The following is a 26496-nucleotide window of genomic DNA, read 5'->3' as shown; positions in this document are numbered from 1 at the left end:
CCTTGTCCTCCACTCTGTTCAGCCTGGCACCAATCGTGTTATTTCCTCGATCTTTGCTTTTCTCTGTGGAACAAGAAACATTTTCAAATTAATATATGGTGGTATAACAAAATAGCAGCAAACCACAACAGGGTGTGTTTAACTAGCCCACCAACGCTGTGTAACTGAACACCTTTACCAGGCTGATAGATCCATTCCTTAAAAGTAGTTTTCTGTTTCTTTTTATAGCATTGGCCCATGCCATGGCTTTTAATAGCCCTAACTTTAAGACATTTTCAATCTTAGCTTTATGCTTTAACCAGGCAGAGCAAAAATGTTCCCAATTTAGTCATGTTTTAATTTCGACTAAAAAACAATCTGCCACTACTCAAAGGACTCTACAGCCAACTTGAATACCACATTGGGTAACATTTTATCTTTTTTCCCCCAATCTAAACAGTATAGAAAGACGAGTTTTCACGTTACATAACAGAGAGTTTTCATTAGCCAGATTTGTCACAAACTTTGTCCTTTGTGCTTCTTTTTCAGTCTCTTTTCAAAGCTGTCAAAGATCAATGTGAATATTACCAATTCCATAGGAACTCTGTAATCTTAGCACACTCATTTCTTAAAAATATGGTCAGTCTCAGAGACACTAGAGCCAACATTTTTAACACTTCACTGAATGTAGAAGCTTTAAGTATTTAAACAAGAACAACCCTAATTCAAAGGTGGTGATGAGTAAATACTATTGCCAATGCCTAATCTTCAGAGTACAACCAGTTGGCACCGTTTAAAAATTTGGCAATAAAATGGAAAGTATTTAAACAAGTATTTTCCATTAATTATATGTTCAGCGGATTCATTTTAGACATGTCCTGTGTATTAACTTACCTGAGACAGAGATAAAAAGAGATGGCTTTCCAATGGACTGGTCCAACCTATAAACAAAACAACAAAAACATTTATGTGAAGTGTAGCTTGAAATTAAAAACTATAGTAACAAAATGGGATTTGACTTAGATTGCTCTACAGCTTCTTTAACCACTGTAGATTTTTACCATGCCCATCACTTTGCCATGTGATGTGATCAGCATCGTTTCCTCTTTTCCTTGTTCTTCTGCAACTTTCTTGTCACATCTATCTGTCAGCTCTCAGTTTGCTCTTAAGTGCAGAGCAGGTGACAGAATTGCACTGTCCAGCTATAACAAAGCCCCTAACACACAGGGATTGCAGTCTATAGTCAAAGCTAGCAGGGACTGAGGCAATACATGTAACTGCCAATTGTCAGATTTTTAAGTTTTTTGCCTTTTCCTCCCTGTGTGAAAACTTCATGCAAGTGCCATTTTATATTCCCTAATTTTGCACAGTCCTGCCAATATGGCATATTTAATCCTGTCATTTTTTTATCCATGGGCCCCAGTCACTGCCCAATTTACAAACATCCATCTGCTGCTGTTTACAGATACCAAGACTGGGCTTCCTTGACGTACCTCCTCTGCAGCTCCTTGATTCGCACCATCAGGTTGAGGTGGCCCTGAGAATATTGCTCAATAACATCTCGGACATCATAGGGCTTTCTGGCTTGCTGTAAAGTAAGAGACAAAACCCATGCCTTTAAGCAACAAGGATACAGAAATGGTCTGTGGCAATGCAGCTGTTTTCTAAGAGTAAACAGTAAGTTCTTTCAAGACTATGTAAACATGTAAGTTATTTTGATTGTTGCCATGATCACAAATTTTTGGTGGAATAATCCTGACAGTTCTCATTTCATCCACCTTTTTGTTTCTGCAGGTCTACATGCTTTTCAAGAGATAATCCACCCAACTGGAGCTCAAAAGAACTTGGTGCCAAAAGAAGTTTATCTGGCATCTTTTTCAGAAGTCCGTGCACGCTCCAGTTTCTTCTGGAAATAAGATTCATACTTCTTGGCCATGAAAAACTAAGAGGCTGAACTTTCAAAACTGCTGGGAAACACTGGTGCAAGAAACACCCTGTGTCTGTAATTTGCACCTCATATATGGGAGAGACTGGATCTGACCTATTATTAATAAAACAACTTTTGTGTAGTTGTGTGTAGTAAAGGCAATGTTATCAACCTATAAACACCAAGACTAACTGGAAAGCAAATAAACAAACATGGTGAAGGGCAGGAACAAATTAAGACATCATTAATGCAAACTAGATGTCCAATCAATGCCAGAACTGGAGTTCCCAGAACAGGAAATACATGGACCTGTTAGAACAAGTCCAAAGGAGACCACAAAGATGATCAGAGGGCTGAAGCATCTCTGCTATAAAGACAGGGTGAGAGAGTTGTGTTGTTCAACCTGGAGAAGAGAAGGCTCCAGGGAGACCTTTCAGTACTTGAAGGGAGCTTTTAAGAAAGATGGGGACAGACTTTTTATAAGGGACTGTAATGACAGGACATGGAGGAATGGCTTCCAGCTGAAAGAGAGCAGGTTTAGATTAGATATTAGGAAGAAATTCTTTACTGTTAGGGTGATGAGACACTTAAATGGGCTGTCCAGAGAAACTGTGGATGCCCCATCCTTGGAAACATTCAGGGTCAGGTTGGGAGGGGCCTTGAGCAACCTGATTGGGTGAGGATGTCCTTGCTCTTGGCAGGGGGTTTGCACCAGATGACCTTTAAAAGTCCCTTCCAACCCAAACTATTCTATGATTCTAAGATTTCTGACTCATCCGTTATGCTGTTTATAGACACTCTGCAGATAATTTTCAAGGTTCAGTAAAAACCTTGGTAACACTGAGTTACAACTTCTCCCTTCTTGCATTTTTGAGAACAAGGAAGATAATTTTCAGTGGTAGCTTCCCAGATACCAGAATTTGGTATCTCAGAAGTATTTTGTCACCTGTATTTTAAAAGCAGATGTCTCTGCACTGCTTTATTGTATTTCACAAAGTGCAGGCTTTCCTCAATTCCATGCCATAAATACTTTTTTTTTTCCTAAAACAAAGAAAAGCAGGATACCATATAAAAAACAGGCTCTGGCACCTCCATGGAGTGCCCTGCACCTGCCTGGGAAGTAGGTCCCACATTTCAGGCATAATTACTTTTATAACAACACTTCATCACACAAATTATATTTCAGTCTCCCACATTCACCAAGTCAACTGCAAGCCACGGTGACTATGAGATACTCTCTAGTGGAAGGCTAAGCAGGAATGGGAATTGCTTCGATCTAACCAAGAAGCACAGAAGAATTCCCAAGCATCCCAACTGCTGACACACATATAAATCATAACTAACATCCACAAAGAAAGAAATATAATTCAGTGATGGTATAAGCCTGTAAATCTTTCCATGGACTAGTACTGTAAACATGGTGATATTAAAAAAAAAAAAAATTCTTGAATTCTTTTTTTACTATAAATAAGCAAAAGAGAAATCTGCAAGTTTGAAAACTGCAGGTCCAGAAAAACAGTTCAGTAAGAAAAAAGATGCAGAACTTTCTTCTGCCATCCTCATACTCTGACACAGGAGCCTGACAGTAGCGTAGGCATTTCCCTGCCTGTTTTTAATTTCCAGGACTGTTTCTTTCTCTTTAAAACAAGAATTGAAAACCTGGAGTAAATACAATTTATGAATGAAGCTAAAGGTTTGACTGCAACAGAGTATTAGCACTGATTTTTCTGCAACTACTTGATGTTGAAAACTGATCTTTCTGAGAAGATACTCTTGATGTTGAGCAATGAATGAGTATTGGAAAAAAAAAAGAGTAGAAGCCAGTCCCACAGCTTTCCTTAACTGTTTCTCTTCTTTACTTTTGTTCTTCTGCTAATTAACCAAAACTCATGGCAAAACTCTTCTAAAGTAAGGTAAAATTTCCCCCATCATATATGAAAGTTTGTTGAAGGCACAAAAGCCAATGCCAAATCCTAAATGTGCACCACTGGCTGTGGGTGTTGTTGTTCCCTAGTAACTGCATGGGAAGGGAGGCAGGGAAAGGGAGAAGGGAATCCAGGAAAGGGGAATTTCTGGAAAATGCAACCAAGTAACAGGAAAATAAAATGGGCAGAACACCCTGTGAAGCAGAGGACACTGAAGTGCATTGTTTGGTACAGCCCAGTATGGAGATTAGAAAAGATTACACACAATTCATATGAGTCACATAATATGATGAACTACAAGATTATAAATGTAAGATTTTCCAGGGAAATTGTAACAAATCAGGCAACAGTTATGTCATCAGTAGAACTGCAACTTGCATTTTTAATTTATGCTATGTATAGAATATTTGCCATGGTGAAAATCATATCACAAGTTAAAAATGTATTTTAGAAGGAAATTAATCATCTCAATTGTAAGAATTTACATGGAAAGAAAATTTAAAAAGGTTTCAAAATGAAAATGTGAAGTCAGGGCAAATTCCTGGTGTCTGTATCTGTGATGGATACCACAGTTGTATCCATGTACACAAGTTTTAAGACTTCTAGAAACTTTCATAATAGGAAAACAAAAGGTTATTTACTCATGAATCAAGCAAATGGGAAAGCTGAGCATGGTGATTTTCTTTCTGAAATTCAGTTGTAAGATGAGATTGTGTCAAAAACATCTGCTTTATAACTAATACATAAAATTCATTATTGATAGGTAGGGTACACAAAGCTGAGAAAAGCATTAATTTCTAAATCTGCTTTCCTTACAATCTACAAAATCCTTAACTGTAAGTCATTACTGATGGACAGGATTTATGTTGAATGTCATCGTTTGTATAGAATTTGAAACAGTCCTACAGACTGTTTCAAGAACATAAACACCTCTGTAAAAAAGGTATTAATTCTTTATAATATTATGCTGGGTTCTTACATGGCATCATCATAAGGACTATATTTAAACCTGGACTTTGAAATGCAGCCTAAATTTCTCTCCTTCTTTTTAAAGAGGAAATGATACTTCACAAAGACTTGCTTTTCATGTCCTTTGAAAATCTTTGTATCTCTGCTTAGCTTTTCTTTATTTGTTTTATTTATTTATTCATTTATTTTTAAACAGGAAGGCTTTGCTTTCTAACTGGCTTTTGTCCTTGTGATGCCATCACCCCCTGTTGGGGCTGAGCTCTTCAAAAAATATATCTAGTCAAATTTAGGCCTACAGGTGTGTCCTGCAAACAGCCGGTATAGTTTAAGAACCATGCCGGGTTCATGCTGGGACCTATTTTGCAAAATTTTCCTCTTCCTCTCCTTCTTCCTATGCTGCCCTACTCAAAAGCTTCACAGGCATCTTTAAAAACTACTCCTTCAAAGAGCTGGCCTTCCTTAGTGTTCCAGCTAATTTTAAGCATGAATTACTTCACACTTCAGAATTACAACACACTTCCGATGAAATTTGGTTGTGGATTTGTAGTAGGGTTTTTTCAATAGTTGCTGGAAGAAAATATCTGAATTTTCTATTTTTTTTGGGACATAAATTTCACATAGATAGAAAGTTCAGAAAGCAAATATCTACCAGAAAACAGCTGTACAGACCTCTTAAATGCTGAAAGATACATTTTAAAAATGCATCTTCTGCTTTACCTTGATTTCAGATATTACATTAGTCTGCTTATTAGGAAAGGTACAGTCATTCCTTGGCACATGTTTAAACAATTTAATTTCTTATGATTATTTTATGTGCATACAACAGAACAGACTTACAACACACTTTTGATGAAAGAATAATGACAGAGTTATCTCTTAATTACATAGAGATTTTCAAAAGCACCTTGTGGCTTGAATTTCAAGGTGACTTCGTGCATTAAGTTACTTGCGTGCTTTGGAAAACTGTACCTTTAATACTCTCAAAGATTTAAGCCTGATCATAACCTTGTATTCAGAAATTTATGGAGAAGTATCAGATATTCCCTACGGTCCTACTGGAGATTCTGCTTCTGAAGAAACAGCAGCGTATCACTGGTATACAGGAGTGACTTGAGATCCATCCCACTTCAGCCAAATGACATTTTTAGGTCTTTAGCAGCAGCTAATATTGATCATTTAGGAAGAAGGAAGACTGCTAAAGAAAGATGAGAGACAAGCTTGCTGAGGGATTTTGTAGATGGCCAGGACCAGGCCTTTTGCAGATGCAAAAGTGAGAGTACAACTGAGAAGCCAGATTAGCAACTGAGATACTGAGCACAAACAAGTTTTAAGTATGAACTGAATAGTCCCATTCTATTCAGTCAAATGGTTTTTCAGCTTCTATCAAATCATCTGCCGCAGGGGAGTTTCGTTTATTTGCCAGGTGGATAATGTTGCACACAGTGTTCAGGCATTTTCAAATTCTGTTTCTGACAAATACCACTTGGGAGGTAGATGTACAATGTGTGGATTTCTTGTTACTAAGCGGTTTAGTTAATACCACGGCAAATATTTTATGATCTAGATTTATGAGAGCAATGATTCAGTAATTACCACTGAGCAAAGGATCACAATCAAGTTTTAGAATGAAAATAAATTAGATTTCAATGGAACTGGCCACATTTAGGCAATTATGCACACAACAGCAGTACACACATCACTGGAATGGGCCATGTCCTTTGCCAAGTTACAAGTGCTGACCAGCAAGTGCTAAGGAACTTCTCAACGAAATGACTATAAATATTATTCTCAAGTAGTTGAGACATTGTGCCTTTCTTAATTTTAGTCTAATAATGATAATAAAAGGTGAAATGTGCTAGCAGAAACTTTTTGAAAGCACTCCCTTCAAGAAAACTCTGGGCATGGGAGATTTCAGCCTAAATTGTGAGAATCTGAATATATTATATGTAACTAAAGATACTTTCTGAAAAGCTCAGGCAACCTGAACCAAAAACTAGCTCATGAATTTTACTAAAAATGAAAATATTCAAGGTAGAAAATTACTAAAGAATTCAGGCAGTGCTTCTAAATTTTATTAGGAAACCAGAATCATGGGTTTGAAGTAGCAGCAAGCTATGCCTTATAGATGTATTGAACTGTTAGTCACCATTACCATCTTTTTCATCTTAAATTTTGAGGTCTTCAAATTTGAAGGAGAAAGGACACCCTCCCGTTTTGGCAGGTCTAGATTAAAGGTGGGAGAGCTTTCTGGTCTATGCAAGCAGAGGTAGCAAGGCCATGTAGGAAAATGGATGTAGGCAATTAAGCCCCCCTCATCCTTTTGCATTTTCAGTTGTGAAGACTGTTCTTTGGAGATTATCTCTTATTAATTAATTTTAAGTAATATATTTATTACTTATATATATTCACCTGGTTTAAATCAAGCTGAAGGCTGTTGGCATGTGCTTTTACTGGATTAATAAAACAGATTTTTAGAAAGTTTGCAGTCAGAATTTTTTATTCAGGCCAGGTAACAAGGTCAATTAGCTACTATTAATTATGGCATCACAAGACCACAGCAAGTGGAGTGGCAGATGGGAAACGTGTCAGTGAGGGTCAGAGGAGGAAAGAGAATCGATGTCTCCCAAGCTGGGAAGGAGGTCTCCTACTATGCAGAGGGGAGAATGGAAAAGAAATGAGAAACCTTCCAATAGGCTAACAAATTTCCACCTCGGTTCCTTATCAGGACTTCATTACCATTGAGTGAGGGACAGAAACAAGGCTGAGGTAGTATTTTAATCTCTAATCCTACTGACTCGGCATGAAAGCAGCGTACAGCTCAGAATTAATGGAGACATACGAGAATGTTTGCACTGCCAGAAAGAGACAGCGATAACAGAGGGCTAGGGGTCAAGTCCATTAGCAGAAAATAACATTTTAATTCAGACTGCATTTCAGGAGTTTAGCCTATTTCCAGAGCATCCACAGTTGACTAACCTGCCGCGAAACAACCACCCTATTGAAGAAGGGAGAGAATAGTGGGTGTAGCTCACCATTACTGAAATGAATTGTGTTAGTCTCTCTTAAGTTTCTAAAAGAACCAATGGATCAGGAGAATAAAAGGGTTTATTTAGAAAAGGAGCTTTCTATTCACAGCTCACCTGGAACTTTTTTTTGGCCACAAAATACTGCATCCTCCGAATCACCTTGATTGCAGCACGGTGGTGTTCCCGCAGCCTGTGGGGAAAACAAGGTGGGTGAGGGGGGAAAATCATCTCCCTCCAGACAGTAAATACTACAGTCTGCAGAAAATCCTTCACCAACATTGGAAGGTGCAATGTAAGGAGTTGCCATCCAGCCTGGGAGCCAAAACACACCATCCTGCTGACCTTCCTCACCTTTCAAGAAGGCTATGTGAAAATCCAGGGTTTTATCTGACCCACACAAGGTTTGCACACATTTCACAGCTAAGAGGTGTCCACATAATCTCCTCCTGTGTCTAAGCAAACCTCCATGCATCCCTTCCAGTTTCATTTCTACAAAACCCCCCCAAACTCAAGTTCCTGCATATCCAGGCATGAACAGCTTTTATACAGGTCACTCCAGAAATCCAATTTTTATGGTTTTTTTGTTTGTTTGGGTTTTTTGTGGTGTTCACCCCACAATTTCTGTACAACATGTTTCTTCACTTGCATGAATCCTTTTTTTCCCAAAGAATTACTTTAAAATAAGGTACTTGAAAGATTTTTGATTTGTTGACTGCTAAACAGTACAAATGATCTTGTGGTAGCTGGATGAAACATCTACATACACATATATCCCCAAACTGAACTGTAACTTTATATAATGACAAAATAATCTAACAGGTCTTTAAAAAATATATCCCCCTCTTTGTGCATATGTATACAATCTAAAAACAATAAAAAGAAAATAGTTTGCTCATTATACTTTTAAATAACAGATTTTCATAGTATCTGATATTATTTTTCAAACAGTGCCTTAAGATCAACAATTATTTCAAATTTTTCAAAGCTTGGAAAAATAATGTATTTCCCTTCTTAACATTAAGATATAATATCAAACATTAGGCCAATTATTCAGATTGCTCATTCTATTACTCCTACCAAGATGCACTTGAATGGCATTACAGCACCATCTTTATTTTCTTTTAACTGCATGCACATCTAGTATTTCTAACTCTCATCCCAAACAGACTTCTAGTGATAGCTTTGGGGAGCAGCAGTAAAAGCAGAGTTAGATACTCCAGATGTTTTCTCTTGATAAAATTATTACTACTAATACTGATAGACTGGCATCCTGAGATGTCACCTTGCAGTGCTTTCTGTCTGTACTGAACCTGACAGCATTCATACTCACTGAGGGATGGAGAAGTCATATTTAAGTTCTCTAAAAGTTTGTAAAAGACTGGATCTTTGTGACAACATAGGCTGGTATCACCCAAACCTCTTCAGCTAAATATAACCTGGAATTTCAGTGAGTAGTCAGGTGTTTTCTCAGGACAAATCTCCCCCAGCAAACAAAAGCCCTGCATGTGCAGATGGTGGATGTTTGTCCTTTGAATAGGTGTAGCTGGGGTGTTCCCCTCCTGAAAACTCACACTTCCTTGTAGGAAAACAGCTTCCTGCAAAGCCCAAATCAGAACCAATAAAAGCCATCATTTCCTCCTTCTAGTGCCTCTCAGGTGGATTATTTCTTTAATAGAAATTGTACAGATTTAGCAATGACAGAAAAGATTACTTTCTTCAGCAACAGCATAAAATACATTGCTTTCAAGCTAGTAAGATACAGCTTTACACCACAGATTTACAGATGGCTACCCCTAAGTGTAATTACATAAATTGACTGTACCTGAATAAATATGCACTAAATCTGCAGTTGGATCTGCACAGGGAGACTTTTCCCTCTTAACAGCTTACTGAGGTGTCTTAGAGAGGCTGTCCCCAGGCCCCTGCTCCCACAGATCTCACTGCAACATCATGGTTCACGTTATAAAAATGGAAATGTGCTGCTCCAAAATTGAATGGCTGTGGGTTTGGATCAATTCCCAGTGGACAGAGTTAACCTAATGCTAGTTCATGGTACCCCTGTTCTGTGAGCCTGTGCTGCATCATTCTGCTGCTAGGGACTTGGATGACTTCCCCTAAACCCAAAGGAAATATAGTGTTTGGGCTTCTAAGGTCTGCTTCACAGAGATGGGAGCCAAAAAGGTAAACACTATTTAATTTTCTAGTAAATTACAAAGGTATTATATCATGCAGCTTTACATCCTATACATAAAAGAACACAAAAACATCTTTTGAAAAATAGAAATATATTTGAATTGCCATAAAACTGCTTTTAGTATTTTAGTTTATGCCTCATTTCCTCTGGGGTGTTCTTCACAGTCCATTATTTTTGAGTAAAATATTTTTCTTTGGGACAGCCAGTCACCAGTAGAGCACACCAAATCCCTCATTCTCTATCTAGAGGACAAGTCTCATCCATAAGCAAGGCAGGTGGATAATAAAAATGATATTTGCCATTCAGTGAAATAACAAAACTACACCACCAAAATGATTTTCCAATGCAGCTATTCACCATCAATCATTTTTCAGCGCTAACATGAACTACCATGCCAGGAGGGGAAGTTAATATTCTCATTTTAATCCTTCCCATTTCCAGCTCCAGTAGGAAGCCTTACAGTAAGCTTGTTTCTGCTTATGCTGTAAAATGTAATTCTGCACAACAGGCTGTCCTGATTCCCCAAGATTAAATGCTTCTGCAATGAGAGAAGGGAATAAAAGATTTAATTAGTAGCCAAGGTTATGATTCATGGTTGTTTGATCTCTTTGGCAAACTGGTAACAAATGCTTCAGTAAATTGAGAGCTTAACCATTAACTGGTGATATTTGTTTGTTCAGCCACTTGTGACATCTCTGAATTTTGGTTACAGAGGGGCTCTCTGCAACCTCTGGGCACATGGAGCATGCTTAGACATCAGATAGCCACTCAACCCATTACCACCCTCACTTCTGTGAACACTCCTATTTTTTTTTAGGAGTGTGGCTGGAAATGACCTCACCTGAGTGTGCTGCCAGAGCACAGCACCTCACCTTCCCGGGGTGTCCATGCCCACAGCCAGCAGGCGACACCCTTTGGAGAAGCCCTGCTGTGCACAGGGAGTCTGATGGCAGCGTGGAAGGGGTTTTTAGGGACTTCTGGGATACTCCAGAGAGTCCCTCTGCTTCAGTGTAGCTGTGTGAGCTAAGCTCTCCTGCAATTGCAGTCCCTCATTTTCAGATGTTTAGTTTTGCCTGACTTTGGGAGAATGCTTGTTGGATAAGTGCATTAGCAACAGGGGCAGCAGGCACAGCTTTTGCCCTTTTGGCAACAAAGCTCTTTCCTCTCCTGAGCATTCATCAGGTTTTGAGCCTCATCACCACCATACCCATTAATATCATCACTGACAACTTGCCAAACACCGATTGACTGATTCTAATAACCAGCAGCATATTACCTTAAAAAGTAATAAACATAGTATGCCCTTAAAAATCAAGGTAAAGATTACTATTTCCAGTGCTGGACAACTTCTCAGCCTGCACCTTTCCAAAGAAAAATTGCCAATAGCTTTCACTGGCTACCAGTAATTTTCCTTCTCAATATGAACAGAAGATCAAGATCACCTTGAATGCAGCTCGTGCTATGTAACATTTCTCATGGACTTAAACTCACTGAATTAGGTCCTGAAGCCACTAAGGAATCTACAATATTGTTTTAACCCTTAGGAATCCAGAAGGATGAAGAAGGGATGTAACAATTCAAACACAGAAGACCACCCTAGTTGTAACAGGGCCAATAGATTCATACAAACCTACATTATTTGCAGGTATAAACAGGTCTGCTTTATACAAGCACTGAAAAACAACCTGTTGTGGATGCAGGATTGTAAGCATAAGAAATGAGGCTAAAAAAAACTGGCAACAAAATGCAATGGATTGAGCACCCACATTAAAAAAGAAAGCCTGGCAGAATTAAATGACTGGAAATCCTTAGCTTTTCCTGCCTCCTTTAGTTTTTAAGATACTTAACCTACCACCAGTCACTTGGAGGAAACCTGATCTCTTCATCAGTCCATCAGAAATCTGACCTGGAATTTCACTTAATTTGGAAAACAAGCATGATGAAGTACTTTATGTAATTCAACAGCTATTCTCATTTGGTTGGAAAGTTGTTATACATTTATAAATGCCCTGAACTGTTGCAATTCAGACTTTTGTACCTTTGACTATGTATTGTTCATTTTCCCCAAAACAATCAGCCAAAACCTTAGCAGGTTTCTGAAGCTGTGGCTCATTCCCCAGTCCCACACTCACTGACAGCCACAGTGAATGTCACTGTTCAGCCAGCATTCACTTGCCTCCTTCCTGCCAGGGGACCTGCAGGGCCACCCCAGAAGAATGCTCTGGGACAAAGGCTAAAACTTTTGATCACAAAAATTGTGTGGCTTTATGGAAAATGAATTAAGCAGGTGCATGGTTCAATTGCTCTATGATTCAAGAAAAATAAAGTTTTTTAAAATTAAGTTTTACAAGTTTAATCCCCATTCTGAAATAGAGTTATTTCAGTAAAGAGTAAGAAAGGAAAAGCAATTATTAATTAGAAATACTGACTGTCCTTACAAAGCTGCTAAATCTTGTATCAAATCACTAGTAATTCCATTAGAAATTTGTTCCCTTTTTCATCTCAGGAAGGTGTTCTACATATTGGTTTAGTGTTAACAAAAATATTAAAGCAACAGGGCAGTGGAAAGGTGGTGCTAATTTCCTATTTATAACACTTGCCTTCTTGTTCATGTGCAGAACATTTCATTATCAGACATTAATGTCTGGCACAGATCTCCCAACGAACACAGACACTGATATTATTGGAGCTAAAAGGTCAACACTGGCTATTCAGAATGAGTTTAACAAGAATGAAAACTCAGTTGGAGAGAGCCACAGATTTATAATATCTTTTACAGAATACCCATTTCTCAGTAAACCTAGCACTGATTTGAAGTCAAGCTCAGTTTTTAAAACCTATCTAAATTCTCTGCAGTCATCTTAAATTTCTGACTTGGGACAGGGTAAAGTACTGAAAGAAGACTGAAGTTGGTTGGCCTGAAGTTTTTGGCACTAATCATTATTTAGATTTGAACTTTATCTTTAATGCATCAGTTTTTAATCACATGTTGTGCATGTGAACTGAAGTATTTTTTTCCATTCAGGCACTGAAAAACATTCCTTGTCACAGAATCTGAGAACTACAGAGACAATCATAGTAACTACATTAAGCCATTTCATTAGTGCATTTAAGCCTAATGAAATCTTCCATCCTTAGTCCTCCAGGCACTTTAGGTATAGAATTTCCTGTGGCTCAAGGCTATTCTGTCATTCCCTGCCCATTCCCAGTTGATGGGAATCTCTCTGTACTGAGCAACATTTCAGATACTGTAAATTGGAAAGGATTAGGTTGCATTGCTGTGTGTTCTGAAATAGGAAATGCTTGATCACCACACCCAGGGATAAAATCAGAATCACTGATTATTTCAAATATTGTCGACTAGACAGTTTCTCCTTTCATTTGTGGCTAGTTTGGGCAACTGTTATTTGCCATCATTATGATAAGTTTATTGGGGGCTCTCTACACAATTACATGGCCCATAAATGATTTGCAAAAACCGTCTTAAGGATAAACCAGTAAAAGCTGCCCAGAAGCATTAGAAAAGTGTGATGACATTTAAAGAGCAGTTACAAAAATGAATTTTAATTAAATGGGCTTAGTTTACACAGAATTACAGAATGGTTTGAACTCTAAGGGACCTTAAAGATCATCTCGTCCCAACCCCCTGTTGTGGACAGGGACATCTCCCACTAGACCACGTTGCCCACAGGTCCATCCTGCCTGGCCTTAAACACTTCCATGGTTGTGGCATCCACAGCTTCTCTGGGCAACCTGTGCCAGTGCTTCACTACCCTCACAGTAAAGAATTCATTCCTGACACCTAATCGAAACCTACTCTCTTAGTTTGAAGCCATTTCCCTTTGTTTTGTCACTCCTTACCTCTGCAAACAGTCTCTCTACATCTTTCCTGTAGGCTCCTTTCAGGTACCGGAATTTACTTAAGTGCTCCCATAACATTTTCAGTGTTAGCAAAGTTAGAAACTAGTGGCAAGATAAATGAAATTTGGATGAATTCATCTATACCCCATGCTCCTCACAACCAGAGTCTTCCCAGGTTTAAATCCAATAGAAACACAGGAATAATAGATTCACATAGAACAAGAAGAATCACAGATAGCAGGTAAGCTAGATTTAAAAAATTTCTTTGGTCTTAGCATTCAAAGGCATTTCAGTAATTATTGGCAAAGAATCTGTTTATGAAAGATCTGTGTCTGCTGAACTCCTGTTCATGCTTGTAAACCAGTTATGAATGGGTAAGATTTCATGAAATGAATTTGTTCATCTAAGCACTGAATAATTCAACAACAATAGCTAATTATTTCTATGAAGACACTTGATTAATAATTTCTATAGAATAGTACGTTTAAAAGGCTTAATTTTAAAAAGAAAAGTTTCTTTTACTTAAATGCATGTCTCATAGTGTAATTTCTGTTCCCAGCATAGGGGAATGCAGGGGCTGACTTCCACAGGAGCATCAGTGATTCTAAATTTATAAATTGCCCTGCAAGAGTAACATCAAATTCAGGCTTTTGGTGGACCCTTCAGCCAGTAAACAATTTGATTACTTACTAATTGTGAACATTAGCCCATGGGGAATTAGCTTAAGTAGAATTAACATTTGTACTCTTCCTCTCCCACTATGTAATTACCTAACTATATGTGGTTGGTCTTTTTTTAAATTTAAAATATGTAATTTTAAAACCACAGTCATCTTTTAATGGATTTGTATTTTATTTTACAGCAGCTTTCATGTCTCCCTTCTCAAAAGTAATGGATTTAACTGAGAAATCCTTTCATGTAGTTATAGCAATCCTGTTTTCTCTACAGATAGTCTGACTTACCTTGATTTGGCTTGCAGATTTTTAACAGACATACAAAAAAGGACAAGTTTAAAAAATAACATCTCCTTTGGGTGGATTTAGATGTTTTAAACAAAAAAAAACCCAAACAAAATGTTTCCAACTAAACTTAAGAGGATCCAAAATAGCTAAACAGCATGGGATTTTGGAATGTCACATTTAAATTTGTTCAACTTTCCTTGGGGGAAAGGGTCCTACAGGCCCTGTGTCTAAACTAAGACAAATTGCTGCAGCTAGAACAAAGATCAGGCGTAGGTTTTCAGAACCAATGGCAAGCTGGGGCAAAGAGATGTAGCAACAGAGATTTCCTTTGTGGTCTGCCCACAGTGATGCTAGCTAAAAGCATAACTCTTACAAGGATAGTTTGTATGGAAATCAGGCAAGATTTCTTTGCTGTATATTTTCACTATTCGATTATAACTTATGCCTGTTACCAGGATATGAAGAGTTGAACAAAGGACATGGGGAAAAAAAATAGGGAGACAAAATTATCTTTGGAAGGGACTGAAAAACCCCATAAAGAAAGAATGAAAAATATACAAGCCAGCTCTCATTTTTTCAATATCGATTACTGTTTCCCAACATTATCAAATACCAATTGATATTGATACCCATATCAAATCACAGTGAACCTTTATTCAGCTCTTCCTCTCTGCATCGTTACTGATTTAGAAGGCTGTAGCTTTTTCACAAAGTTTCAAGGCAAAGCAATTTGAAAGTAGCCAGACACAAAAGAGATCACAGATAAGTAAATAATAATGTATAGCACCCTTACAGACACAGTCTGACACATTAAACTCCTTTTCTAAAGAAGCTGAATTCAGAACACAACAGAGCTTTTTGTTCCATGCAAGCAGGAAGCCATTGATATTATTATTTCGCATCCACTGGTTAAAAGCAATCTTTTCAGATTAAAAATAATATATTTTTTTGCAGAGCTTGTAATTTATAGCTCTGAATTATACAAGGAAATGCAGGGCTACATGCAGAGGCACTAGGAAGAAATAACCATATTTCCTCTGACTACTTGCCTCTCTATTGTTTGCCTATTAAACTTACAATAACCTTTGAATATTTAACTGGCTGATGTTACACTACTTCATTGTTGCTCAAGAAGTTGCTCACACTACACAGTAGCTCTTTGCTACTCATTGTAGGGAACTACAATACCCCTGCAAACTCAAAGCTGAGTTTGACTTTTCTATTTGGCTTAAATTGCATTGCCCAGAATTTACATTGAATACAACCTGTACACAAAAATATCTAATGCTGAGTATGAGATGTAAAAGCATCAAAATTATGTAACCCATTAGGATTTCTCAACTATTAGTTTCTATTTTCAATTATTTCTTTCTACTCTACATAAACCATGCTAATTTAATATATGCTGTGTCTCACATCTTAATTAGGACTCATCATGTAGTACTACTGCTGCCATCCCATTTAACCTTTTGTTTTGAGACAAAGGAAATAAGCTTTCATTGGGTCAACTACTGATGCAATTCATAGGGGATCCATGGAAGGTCAAAGCAATATTGCATTATTTAACCTCACACAATGACTTTAGCCAGAACCCCCTTCAGTTTGTTCCCATATCTCAGTGATTTGTGTATTTTAAATAATGGTGAATAGATGTAAAAACATTGTCTCTTATTTGTAAAAGCAATGACAGGCAAGAGGTTAGAGTCACTTTACATCTTCAGCCACTCTACCAAGGCAAAGTCGAGAGAGTATCTCAGCTGTTCAACACACATGAGAGTCATTGCACAGTTGTGGCTGACAAAATGAAGCAGGTCTCCTGTTGCAGAGACAGGAATTACAGCAGGAAAAATATCAGAAAGGAAAAGGCCATTGGTGTGAATAGCAATATTTAAATAATTACCAAAATCAGTGATGACATTATTTCAGAAATCCTAACGTTTTCCATGTTGTTTTTTATTACAGAGGTGTTTGGCAAATTCTCTTGCTGCTCAATAACAAAAGGGATACAGTGGAAGTGGCTGCTGTGAAGCTCTTTCAAAGCACTGCATTCTCAAATCAAACTATCAAAACCCCCCACCCCTGCCACAGAAATCCACTGAAAAACATGAAGCCAAACCCTGCTCTTGTTTTCACTGTGGGACAACAGAAGGGACTGGGAGCTGATGCACTGTTAAGTCACTTTGGCTCCTGGCCTGCCATCTCTGTAGGGGCTCTGGACATTACTTATGCACAGTGATATAAGTGTCTTCTCACAGCTGCACTTTTTAGTGGGTGTAGCCTCCAAAAAACCCTGATAGAGCACTGCAAACACGAGGGTGTTGCTGTGGTTTGTGCAAGCTGCAGTGAAAAGCACGGCAAATGGTGAAAGATGGTGTTAGGACAAGAGGACTTCACTTCCCTTGTCAAAGCCATCACTTCAGGGAAAAAAGGCAGTTACAAATGTAGTTCAAAACTGCAATTTTTGCAACTGGAAGCATTCTCCAGGATTTGTTATTTTACAATGGTGGAGAAACACATGGGATTTCAACTTGTGGAGAACAGCCTTTCCCTATAAATCACAGAGTGTAATCTGAAACCTAGAAACAGCACAGGGGCTCACATTTATGGATTTAAAACAGATGAAGAGCAAGCATGCTTTTAACCCTTTCCCCATAATCCCTTCCCAGTACAAAATAAAAATGAATATACAAATACTGAACAGAAATTAAGTTGGCAAAAATCAAGGTTAATACAATTCTGTAAACACTGAATAGTTTAGACTTCCCTAAGGACACAAGCACAGAATTGTGCTAAAGCAAAGCACTGTAAAACTGTTAGAGCATAATCCAGTCTCTGGACTGTTCTTTCATCAACTTTTATTTAAGCAGTTTATCTTACTGAGATTAGGATCTCTCCTATAGAGCAAGACCTGGCAAACACAGGCCTCTGGTTTTGAATATCAGGCTATATTTCACTGGGAAAGAAGTAACTAGCAGCCTGTCGTCTCACCATAATGTTATAAACTCCTTAATCAAGCAATACGAGAACTAATACTAACACATTAGCAATAATTTCTCTTCTAAAATCTGTAAGAGCATTAAGATGACATATTGTTTATTTATTGTTTCTCAAGATCCCCAATCATTTCTCTATCAGTTTAGCCTCCCTTATGGCTCACTGGACAAAAAAAAACCCAACCCAGCAAAGCCTGTTCCAACTCCAACTTGAATCCTAAGACACAACCTTCTTCTTGAATTTTTGTTTAATTTAAATTAAAAAACCACAGTGCAAAAGAATGGACTGGAATAGCCGCATTGCCAAGACACATTAGTCTATACTTTGTCAGAATCAGAGTTCCAGTACTTCTAGAAATTCACTCACATACGTAACACAATGGTGTGATTAAAACCAGAAATGGGCGTGGATTGAAATAAAGCATGATGGTATGTCATGTTAAATCTCTACCCAGTGTAATATTTTAGCAAAAACTCTAAACCAACCATCCCAGGACAGTTGACAGGAGAAGAAGAAAAATAATTTTAAGCTTACTGCAAGATCACTCATCTGCACACACGGTATTTGCCTGTGGTAATTCAAGCTCTGTCCCTTTATTGGCTGCAGTTCAGTGAAGTGGTACTTTTGTCCATGTCTCCTGATGAAAATCTAGGGTGTCTCTGTACTTCACTGAAAAGGTTGCAATTGATAGAAAAAAACCCATCTCAAAAGTGGCAACGATGGGCACCTGAATCTTTCTCAAATGAAGAAATAGCTACCTGAGAACATCAGAAAAATGCAGCATAAAAAAGAACTCAATCTTAGCCTCTGGGCATGTTGTGGAGCATCCATAAAATGCAGTCATGGCTAAAATTTAGTGCTACAATAATCAGAGGGGCAACCGCAAAAAATCTAAGCTCTTGCTAAAGCTCTTTTATATAATTACAGTTGCAAAGAAAGACTTGGGGAAAAAGAGAGTGTAAGACAGAAATTATGCTACTAGCCCAATTCTGTCTTATGACCAGTATTTGGTATGTCAAATTGTGTGTTAGCAAGTCTCCATAAACCATAATAGTAATGTCGTTTATTTTAAACAATTTCAAACCAAAGACTGATTTTTCACAAATACATACTTTGTGAAAAATCTAAGATTAGAATATCAACAGCTCCACCTTCATCCTTTCATCACTAAAGCTTTTTCAAGCTAGAGTCCAATTTCAAGTAGACTCTCCCTTGTTTCACTTTATTCCTGCAGATGCCCAGATCCAGATCTCATCCTTGTCCCATTTAAACCCACAATGACATTGGTATACAAACACCATTGGGATTCCCAAATATGTATGTCAGCCCATCTAACTAGGTTGGGATGGATACACAGTTCTGAAAAATCTCATGAGATTATCTGAATTACTGTGATAACCTGACCTATTCCATATGTAAGCAGATGTACAAATTCTGAGAGAGTAAGAAGGAAGAAGTGCTTTGCATCTTGAAAGCCACTAAAAATAGGACTTGCGTCACTTTTACCAAATTCTGTATTTCACATGGATGGATAAACTCTTCTTTAAAGTGCATCCAGTGCAAAAGTTGCTGCCTAAATGTACCAAGTTGCTTTGAAGTCCCCACCTTGTCACAGTGGGTGAAGGACTATGTGTATGAGTAGACTTCTTGAAGTCAAGGGGAGAACACAGACCTGAACCTACACAGTTGCTTGGCATACCAAGGGATCAGTAGAAACCTGGAAAATTTGTACATACAATAAGATATTTAAGACAGCAAATGTAGATTATATATTGTGGAGGATTCTAGATACAGACTTATTAATTAGGTTCATGTCTTTTGTGTGGAAAAACCTGGCCTGAAACATCTGAGTTCTCCTGTTCAATCTAATAGTTAAAGAATCACTGTGTTATTACTATTGCACAAAGGCAGGGAGTTTTATGAGCTGATATGCTGGAGACAGAAACTGGCTGGGACTAACTACTCTGGTATGTGAACTCCTTTTCTTTCTGTGGCGTCAAAGCACAAGCACAACTCAACAATGTATTTTTTTACTAGAATTACTCTCTGGTAAGTTAGATGTGGAAAGCAGAATGTGTTTTAATTACTTTTTCCCCTCTTAATTAAGAAACTGTTAACAAGCCCAGCTGCACCTTTCAATTTAATTTCTGTTACATAGAAAAATATATTTTTCTTAATATTCCTATTTCATTGTGTAAATATGTGATGATGTGTACAGAACGATTAACAGTTGAATACTTTGTTAGAAATATCAGATTACTCTGTAACATTACAGTTTTACAACACATTTTTGGAAAGCAATAATTCCTTTGTAAGGGTTGAGCATCAGCTCAACAACAATGTAGGGAACAGAAATGCCTTGATCCTGGCCAGTTTTAGGTGGGCTTTATATTATTATTATCTAGAAATACTAGAATTTCCCTTTTTTGTGTGTAAAATAGACACACACAGAGCTCTCACTCTGAAGTGTCTTTCCTACAGAAGAGGTAGAATCAGGGGCAGTTAGCCAAACCCTCAGATGGTTCAAATTAGAACTCTACTGATTTAATTAGGCAATCCTGACAGTCTTACTTAGAAGAGCACTGCATCAGGCTCTCCTGTCCTCTTTCCATATCCCTGTGAGCCAGTTCTCTTCCCTAGCCACCTTCCTTCCCATTAGCTCCTGGCCCCTCTCTTCTCCTCTGACTTTTTTACACTTACCTTTTTTCTACTTTATGTTTTCTGGATCTGTCCTGGGATTCCTCCTCTCTCCAGGATATGTTTCACAGCCCTTCACAGCTTACTGTCTTCACTCTGTGTGCCACTTCTCAATAATCATTCAAACATCCTTCCACATTTCCTTTCTTTCTGCCTTTTACCAACCAATTCTGCAACAGAACTTTTTCCTATTTCTCCTTACTCTCTGGCTGCATGATTTCTTTTTCTTGACAACTGAACACAATTCAGAGAATACAACCCTCATATCTTGAGGAGCACAAATGCTGAAGACGAATATAGTAAAATTAGGCTTTCAATGTAGCTATTGGTTTTGCAACCATGCTTTATGTGTTAAGCTAATGATAAAGATGCCTTAAAACCAAGCAAAAATTTGTTCTTTCAAACTTTTGCAAGACCAGTGTTGTTTTGGAAGAAAAAGGACTTACCAAACCTAATTAGCACTTCCTAGTAAGCACTTTGATACACTGCAGTACAAGGCCATAAATTATTCCATTTCTGACTGATTATTTCATAAAAATATCTATTTATATAAGCTAACGTACACAGCAATTAACATACATAGTAATTATGCCTATGAAAGCAAATTGCAAACAAGAACTGGAGAAAAAAGGAGTAAAATTTGATTTTGAAAATACCAAAACCAAGGCGGTGTTTTAGTGTGATAAAGTGAGGAGACTTTCAATAGACATCACAGTGATGCCTCAGGGAAAATCTTCTGAGAAAGATTTCCCCCACACATTTTTATTACTCAACTTTTGCAAGGCTTTTAGTATACAGAGGAAACAACATCCATTAGAAGAAAATTAACGTTGCCTTTTCACCTAGCACTTCTGAGTTAGTATTGATTTTCCTGGAATGTGCTGACAAACAAATCATGTATCCTGAATTCCACTTTAAAATCCTATTAAATATCCTGTAGTAAGCAACTGCCAGGTTATAAATGTCCCATTAAAATATATTACAAGTAGTGGCAGCTTGGTATTTATTGAACTGCAAGTCTGCAAGTCCCTTTTTGGCCTTGAAGTGTCTGATCCTGTGAAAAGTTGTGGGTTCATAGGATAATCAAATAATTAATATAGTTGTATATTTTCTCTCTCTTTGCAGGTTCTTAGAGTAGCTTGGCTTATAAAGATATGGCCTTCTTTGGAGGATTTTGTGTATAAGGTATTTGGATCAGGAAAAAACTTGGAAGTTTGGTGGTATTTATAGCCAGACTTTGAATTGTAATGTCAGCAATCAGTTTACAGATATTTTGCTTTGTGAAGAACTGGGTAGATTTACCACTTTTCCACAGCATTGATTACTCACTGCTTGTTATTATTTTCTTTTCATTCATAGGATATTTTCTTATCATTGATGGGATGGTGGATGTGCAGTGCTGGGTTAATAGTTAAACTTGATGAATTTAATGGTCTTTTCCAACCTAAATGATTCTCTGATCATGTTTTAAATGAAATTACAGTCTGGTCAGAATGCAAGGAAAGTCAAGCTGATAAATTGCTTAAAATTCAACCAAACCCAGACAAATTGCAAACAAGTTTGAGTGACTACAGCCAGAGAGGCTCCATCCTGGAGTGCTGTAATGGGAAGCTCTTAAAAATCTGTGTTTGTTTGCTGGTTTATGCAAAAATGCTGAGCTAGGCACAGCCAGCTCCTTGTGGGCAGAAAATGCCTGATGACATGGAGACTCTGCTGTGCATTTCAAGGTTCAGGGACTCAGTGATGACTTTTTTCAAGGCATGGCTGATGTCTGCTGGGAAGCAGGTCTGGAGCTGTGACTGCAGCTTATCCCATGGGCAATTTATCCCTGTAGCAACGCCAGTGAGAGACCCATGAAAAGTTATGACCTATGAGAAGTTACATCTCTTAAGAACAGCAGAGCTTAATGCATGAGGCTAATGTGCTTTTTGCATGTAACTGAGAATTTCAGCCTCTGGCATTTCTTAGTAGCACTGGGTTTTTTTAAAACACACTAAATAAATTCCTAAAGATGCAAACAGACAACTAAAAAACTAAAAACATTTAGGCAAACCCTACCAATTACTCATCTATCTTAGAATTGCCTTATACCAATAAAAGTCTGGCCTTTAATTGAACCAGAAATCATTTCACTTAATCTCAGACCAAACTAGAAACAAATGGTTTGGTCTTTGGAAAACTCTTGCAATTTTACATTTAAAAAGGCTTTAATATCTTCACACTAATTTTTTCTGTCTGCAAGTCAAGACATAAAGCACCAATGATAAAATGCCACAATAAGGAACACTCCTGCAGAATTTCCAGTCTGAATTGGAAGCAGGAAAAAACAAACAAAAAATCAGCTCAAAATCTCATCCCTCAAGACTTTCATGGTCCAGTTTGAAAACTCAGGAGATTTGGATGAGTCTGAAAGGCTCCACATGAGGCACTTTTTGCTCAGTTCTCTGATTGGTTATCCACTGCTATTTTACTGAGAAGACTAAGATGACATTGCTCTCTAGAAGAGATTATCAAATTGATATTACTTACACTGTAACAAGCTGCTGATTTCCGGGGACACATTGATACCAAGCTATTATGACAATTATTTGTTTGCAGTCAGGTCCAAAATAAAAGCCAAGTAAAATCTGAAATGATTTTCCACATCAGAAAGTTTTCCTGAATCTGGGCTGAAGTGAATGTAGTTACAACGTATATTAGTGAACAGCAATGCAGAACTTCAACAGTACCTGAAGCTTAAGATTCACATCCAATAAAATTAAAGTGCTAACTGGCTACAGACAGTATTTTATAGTACAAAGAGCTGTCCCAAAGCTTGTGTTTATTCTAATACTCAAAATTATTAAAGCAAAGCACTATAAAGTTCATCTTCAAATGCAGTAGTAACTATTTCTTGTCTAGTTATGGCTGCATGACAAATTAAGTTATGTATAAACTACATCTGGACAGTCCTTTAGCATACTGACTTCTTAAAAAGTAAGTATATCTAATAAAGCTAAAACACCCTATCTAGTTTCCAAAAGACAGGGTTTTATTATTTTGAATTTCAGAGAGATGAACTTCTGGATAAAAATTGGAATCTTACTTTGCTTCACAATTATCAACACACCACAGAATGTTGTATCAGTAGCAATAGCCCAATCCTCACTGTTTTAACATTAAAAATAGCTTTAATTTCTCCATGTATGTTTATATGAATAAATATATATTTGCTTGCTTATTATGGGAGTACTTCTACTCAACCACAGAGTTAGTTCTCTTCTTTATCAGGTAAGAAGGATATTAGAGTAGTTGGTTGGAAGGAAAAAAGAAACTGAATACAAAATGGAGGAAATACTGTACCCCCTGAGGTTAGGCCCTTCCAAGTTTGTTGATTTTTGCAAGGATTTCATATACAACATGTAAGATTCAAGATGCTTCTCCACTTTAAAATGTGCAGATCTGCATCTAACTCAAAGGCCCAAAGGCCAGAAGTCCAAGCACCCTCTTCAAGTCAGTGGCATTTCAGGGAATTTTTGTGAGATTGCTAAAATAACTGGTATGAGTCCACTGGAATAAAAAAATCTTCCCTATTATGTGTTACTCATGTGTGTTACTCGGTTACTAAGACAGCCTTAAATAAAAACATGTGGATTATATAATAACATATAATTGTTTAGTTTTTGTAATGTACCCTCACCTAAGTAGATAATTGGCAACGAGGACTGAACATGAGAACTTTTGACCTGAAAGTACTTTTTTTTTTCTGAATTCAACAGGAGCATGCTCTCTGTTTTCTCAACACTTCAAAAATTTTAAATTGTCATGGTTTTTTAATTTAAAAGATGTGCTTAGAGAAGATTGAATAATTCTTCAATTATTCAATTGAAGATATTGAGGTGAAGGAAGATATCCAACATAGTGGTATCTATCTTTAAATAGGAAAAATTACAACATAGATGCTGGCATTGACAGTGCTCAAATCAATATGCAGAAAGTATCACATGTATGATTACCTGTCAGTGAAAAAGAACCAATAGAATGTCAAGGAAATGTCATTTATGCTTTGTTTTTCACACACACTTATGTTTCTCTCACACATTTACTAAAGGGAAATGTTCAAATATGCATTCACACTAGTTCCTGAAGAGAATGTAAAAGGCAGAGATGACATAATACAAGAGGATATACCCTAAAATTGTTTCTAAATCCGTTTGTGAAGAGCTGTCCTTTCACAAGGGTTAGCACAGATACGTGATGGGGTAAATCTTGGCCTGCTGAAGTCAATAAAAGTTTTGCTATTGATGTCATTGAGCTGGAATTTCTTCTATTATCTTTAGACACCTGGACAGCTGCCTGAACATCTGCTGAGGTTGTCTCTAAAAAGTCAAAGTGCAGTTTCTTACAAATACCCTGATCCACTGGTGAGGACAATTTCATCCCATTAAGAAGTACTTACAAATTAAGGGTTCATTAGAAGTTGCTGTGCCTGACTTGTTTGGTAGATTTATTATGGAGATCTCTCATTTGAGAAAACATAATCAAATACTTTCTTGCTTCACAGAACGCCATTTTTCCAGACCCACATCAAAACATGGTGTGATAAACAATTTTTTCAAGGTTACACAGGAAGCCTGTGGCAAAGTAAAAAATTCAGAGTCCCATGAAATTATTATTATTTTTTTTTTAGATGCACCAATCAAGAATGAGAACATGAGGAAAGAAAATGAGGGAGGTATATATTGGTGAGCTAACATTTTTCTAGCCCAACATTTCCTGGAAGCACAATGAATTGAAGTGCAAGGCAAACACAACATGCACAAATACAAGGCAGGTTATTTCCCATTTTATGATAATATATGCACACATCAAAATATTTGAGCATCTCTGCTTATAAAGTCACAAAGAACAAGCAAGGTCTGCCCATGAATAGCAACATTTATGTGACCATTTATATCAGAGTGACACAAGAAGAACACAAAATCTATATTAAAAAGGAAGAGTTTAGATACATTTCTCTACAGCTGCTAAGTATTACAACTTGTTTTTAATGTAGTCTTCTTAACTAAGCTTTCCAATTATATAGATTTCCATTCAAATTCACTGTTCCATGCAAAAAAATAATGCATTTCCTAAATATGACTGTTATTAAGAAAACAGGGTCACTGGCAGGGACACAACCTCACCATGCTCACTGCTGAGTAATTTGACAGGACATTGTCAGGAATACAGCAAGAAACATCCAGCTTTGCTACAAGACTGCTCAATGCTTCAGGAGGACACAAAGCCCCTCCACCTCCTTCCACACCCCTGAAATATCCTTTTTCCCAGGCTGTGCAATGCACTAGCCTGAGTAAGCACAAGACATCACAATAGCAACGAAATAAACACTAGTGCATAAACTCTGACACTAAGTGCCTCAAGAAAGATGTTGCCTGAGAAGGAGGCAGGGGGGGAAATTGTTGGGAAGGCTGAGGAACATAAAATTAAAACCTCTTGTAGATGGTCATACTGTCCTTATGTTGGAATCAGACACGTAAAAAAGGTGCATTTGGGTGACTTCCCTGCTTTCAGCATTAAACCATGGCTCCCAGTATAAAGAGCAAGTATTCATTTCTTAGAATATTGTATATGGACATTGAATTTTCAACTTCAACTTATTTGGACTCCTTTGTTACTTAAATATCAACAGTCCTTCAAATTTTCCATGGAGTTTGCACACATAAAAACTTGATGTCTACATGAGAATAAGTCTTTCCAGGAGTCAGAAAGAAAAAATACTCTGATTTAACTAAAAAGATATTGCAGTGACAATTCCCTGCTGCTCTGAACATATGAACACTTCCACTGAGAGTGCTGGGCAATACCTCATGGAAGGTAAAACACCCTCGAAAGATTCTGCAGGGATGAGGCCAGAGGTTTTTTCCTTCTCATACACCAGAAACAGATCACCAAAAGACTGTTTTAGGAAAAAAGATATTAA

The 26496-nt window shown here is 37.5% G+C and overlaps 1 protein-coding gene across 7 annotated transcripts in view; it reads right to left on the bottom strand.

Annotated features, from left to right (window-relative positions):
- The window catches only part of KCNQ1 (potassium voltage-gated channel subfamily Q member 1), a 333012-nt gene that overhangs the window by 101845 nt on the left and 204671 nt on the right, over positions 1–26496 (bottom strand). For all 7 annotated transcript variants that reach the window (XM_085062890.1, XM_085062894.1, XM_085062896.1 and 4 more), the window contains 4 exons: positions 7941–8016; positions 1473–1567; positions 874–920; positions 2–63 (listed from right to left, as the gene is read on the bottom strand). In XM_085062890.1, coding sequence (XP_084919016.1) covers positions 2–63; positions 874–920; positions 1473–1567; positions 7941–8016 — 280 coding nt within the window. The remainder of the gene's footprint in view (position 1; positions 64–873; positions 921–1472; positions 1568–7940; positions 8017–26496) is intronic.

The sequence above is a fragment of the Lichenostomus cassidix genome, chromosome 5, assembly GCF_008360975.1.
Source record: "Lichenostomus cassidix isolate B80296 chromosome 5, HeHo_3.0, whole genome shotgun sequence".
NCBI classification, from domain to species: Eukaryota; Metazoa; Chordata; class Aves; order Passeriformes; family Meliphagidae; genus Lichenostomus; species Lichenostomus cassidix.
The sequence above is the reverse complement of the archived record's forward strand: the minus strand, read 5'-3'. Positions and strand labels throughout refer to the sequence as shown.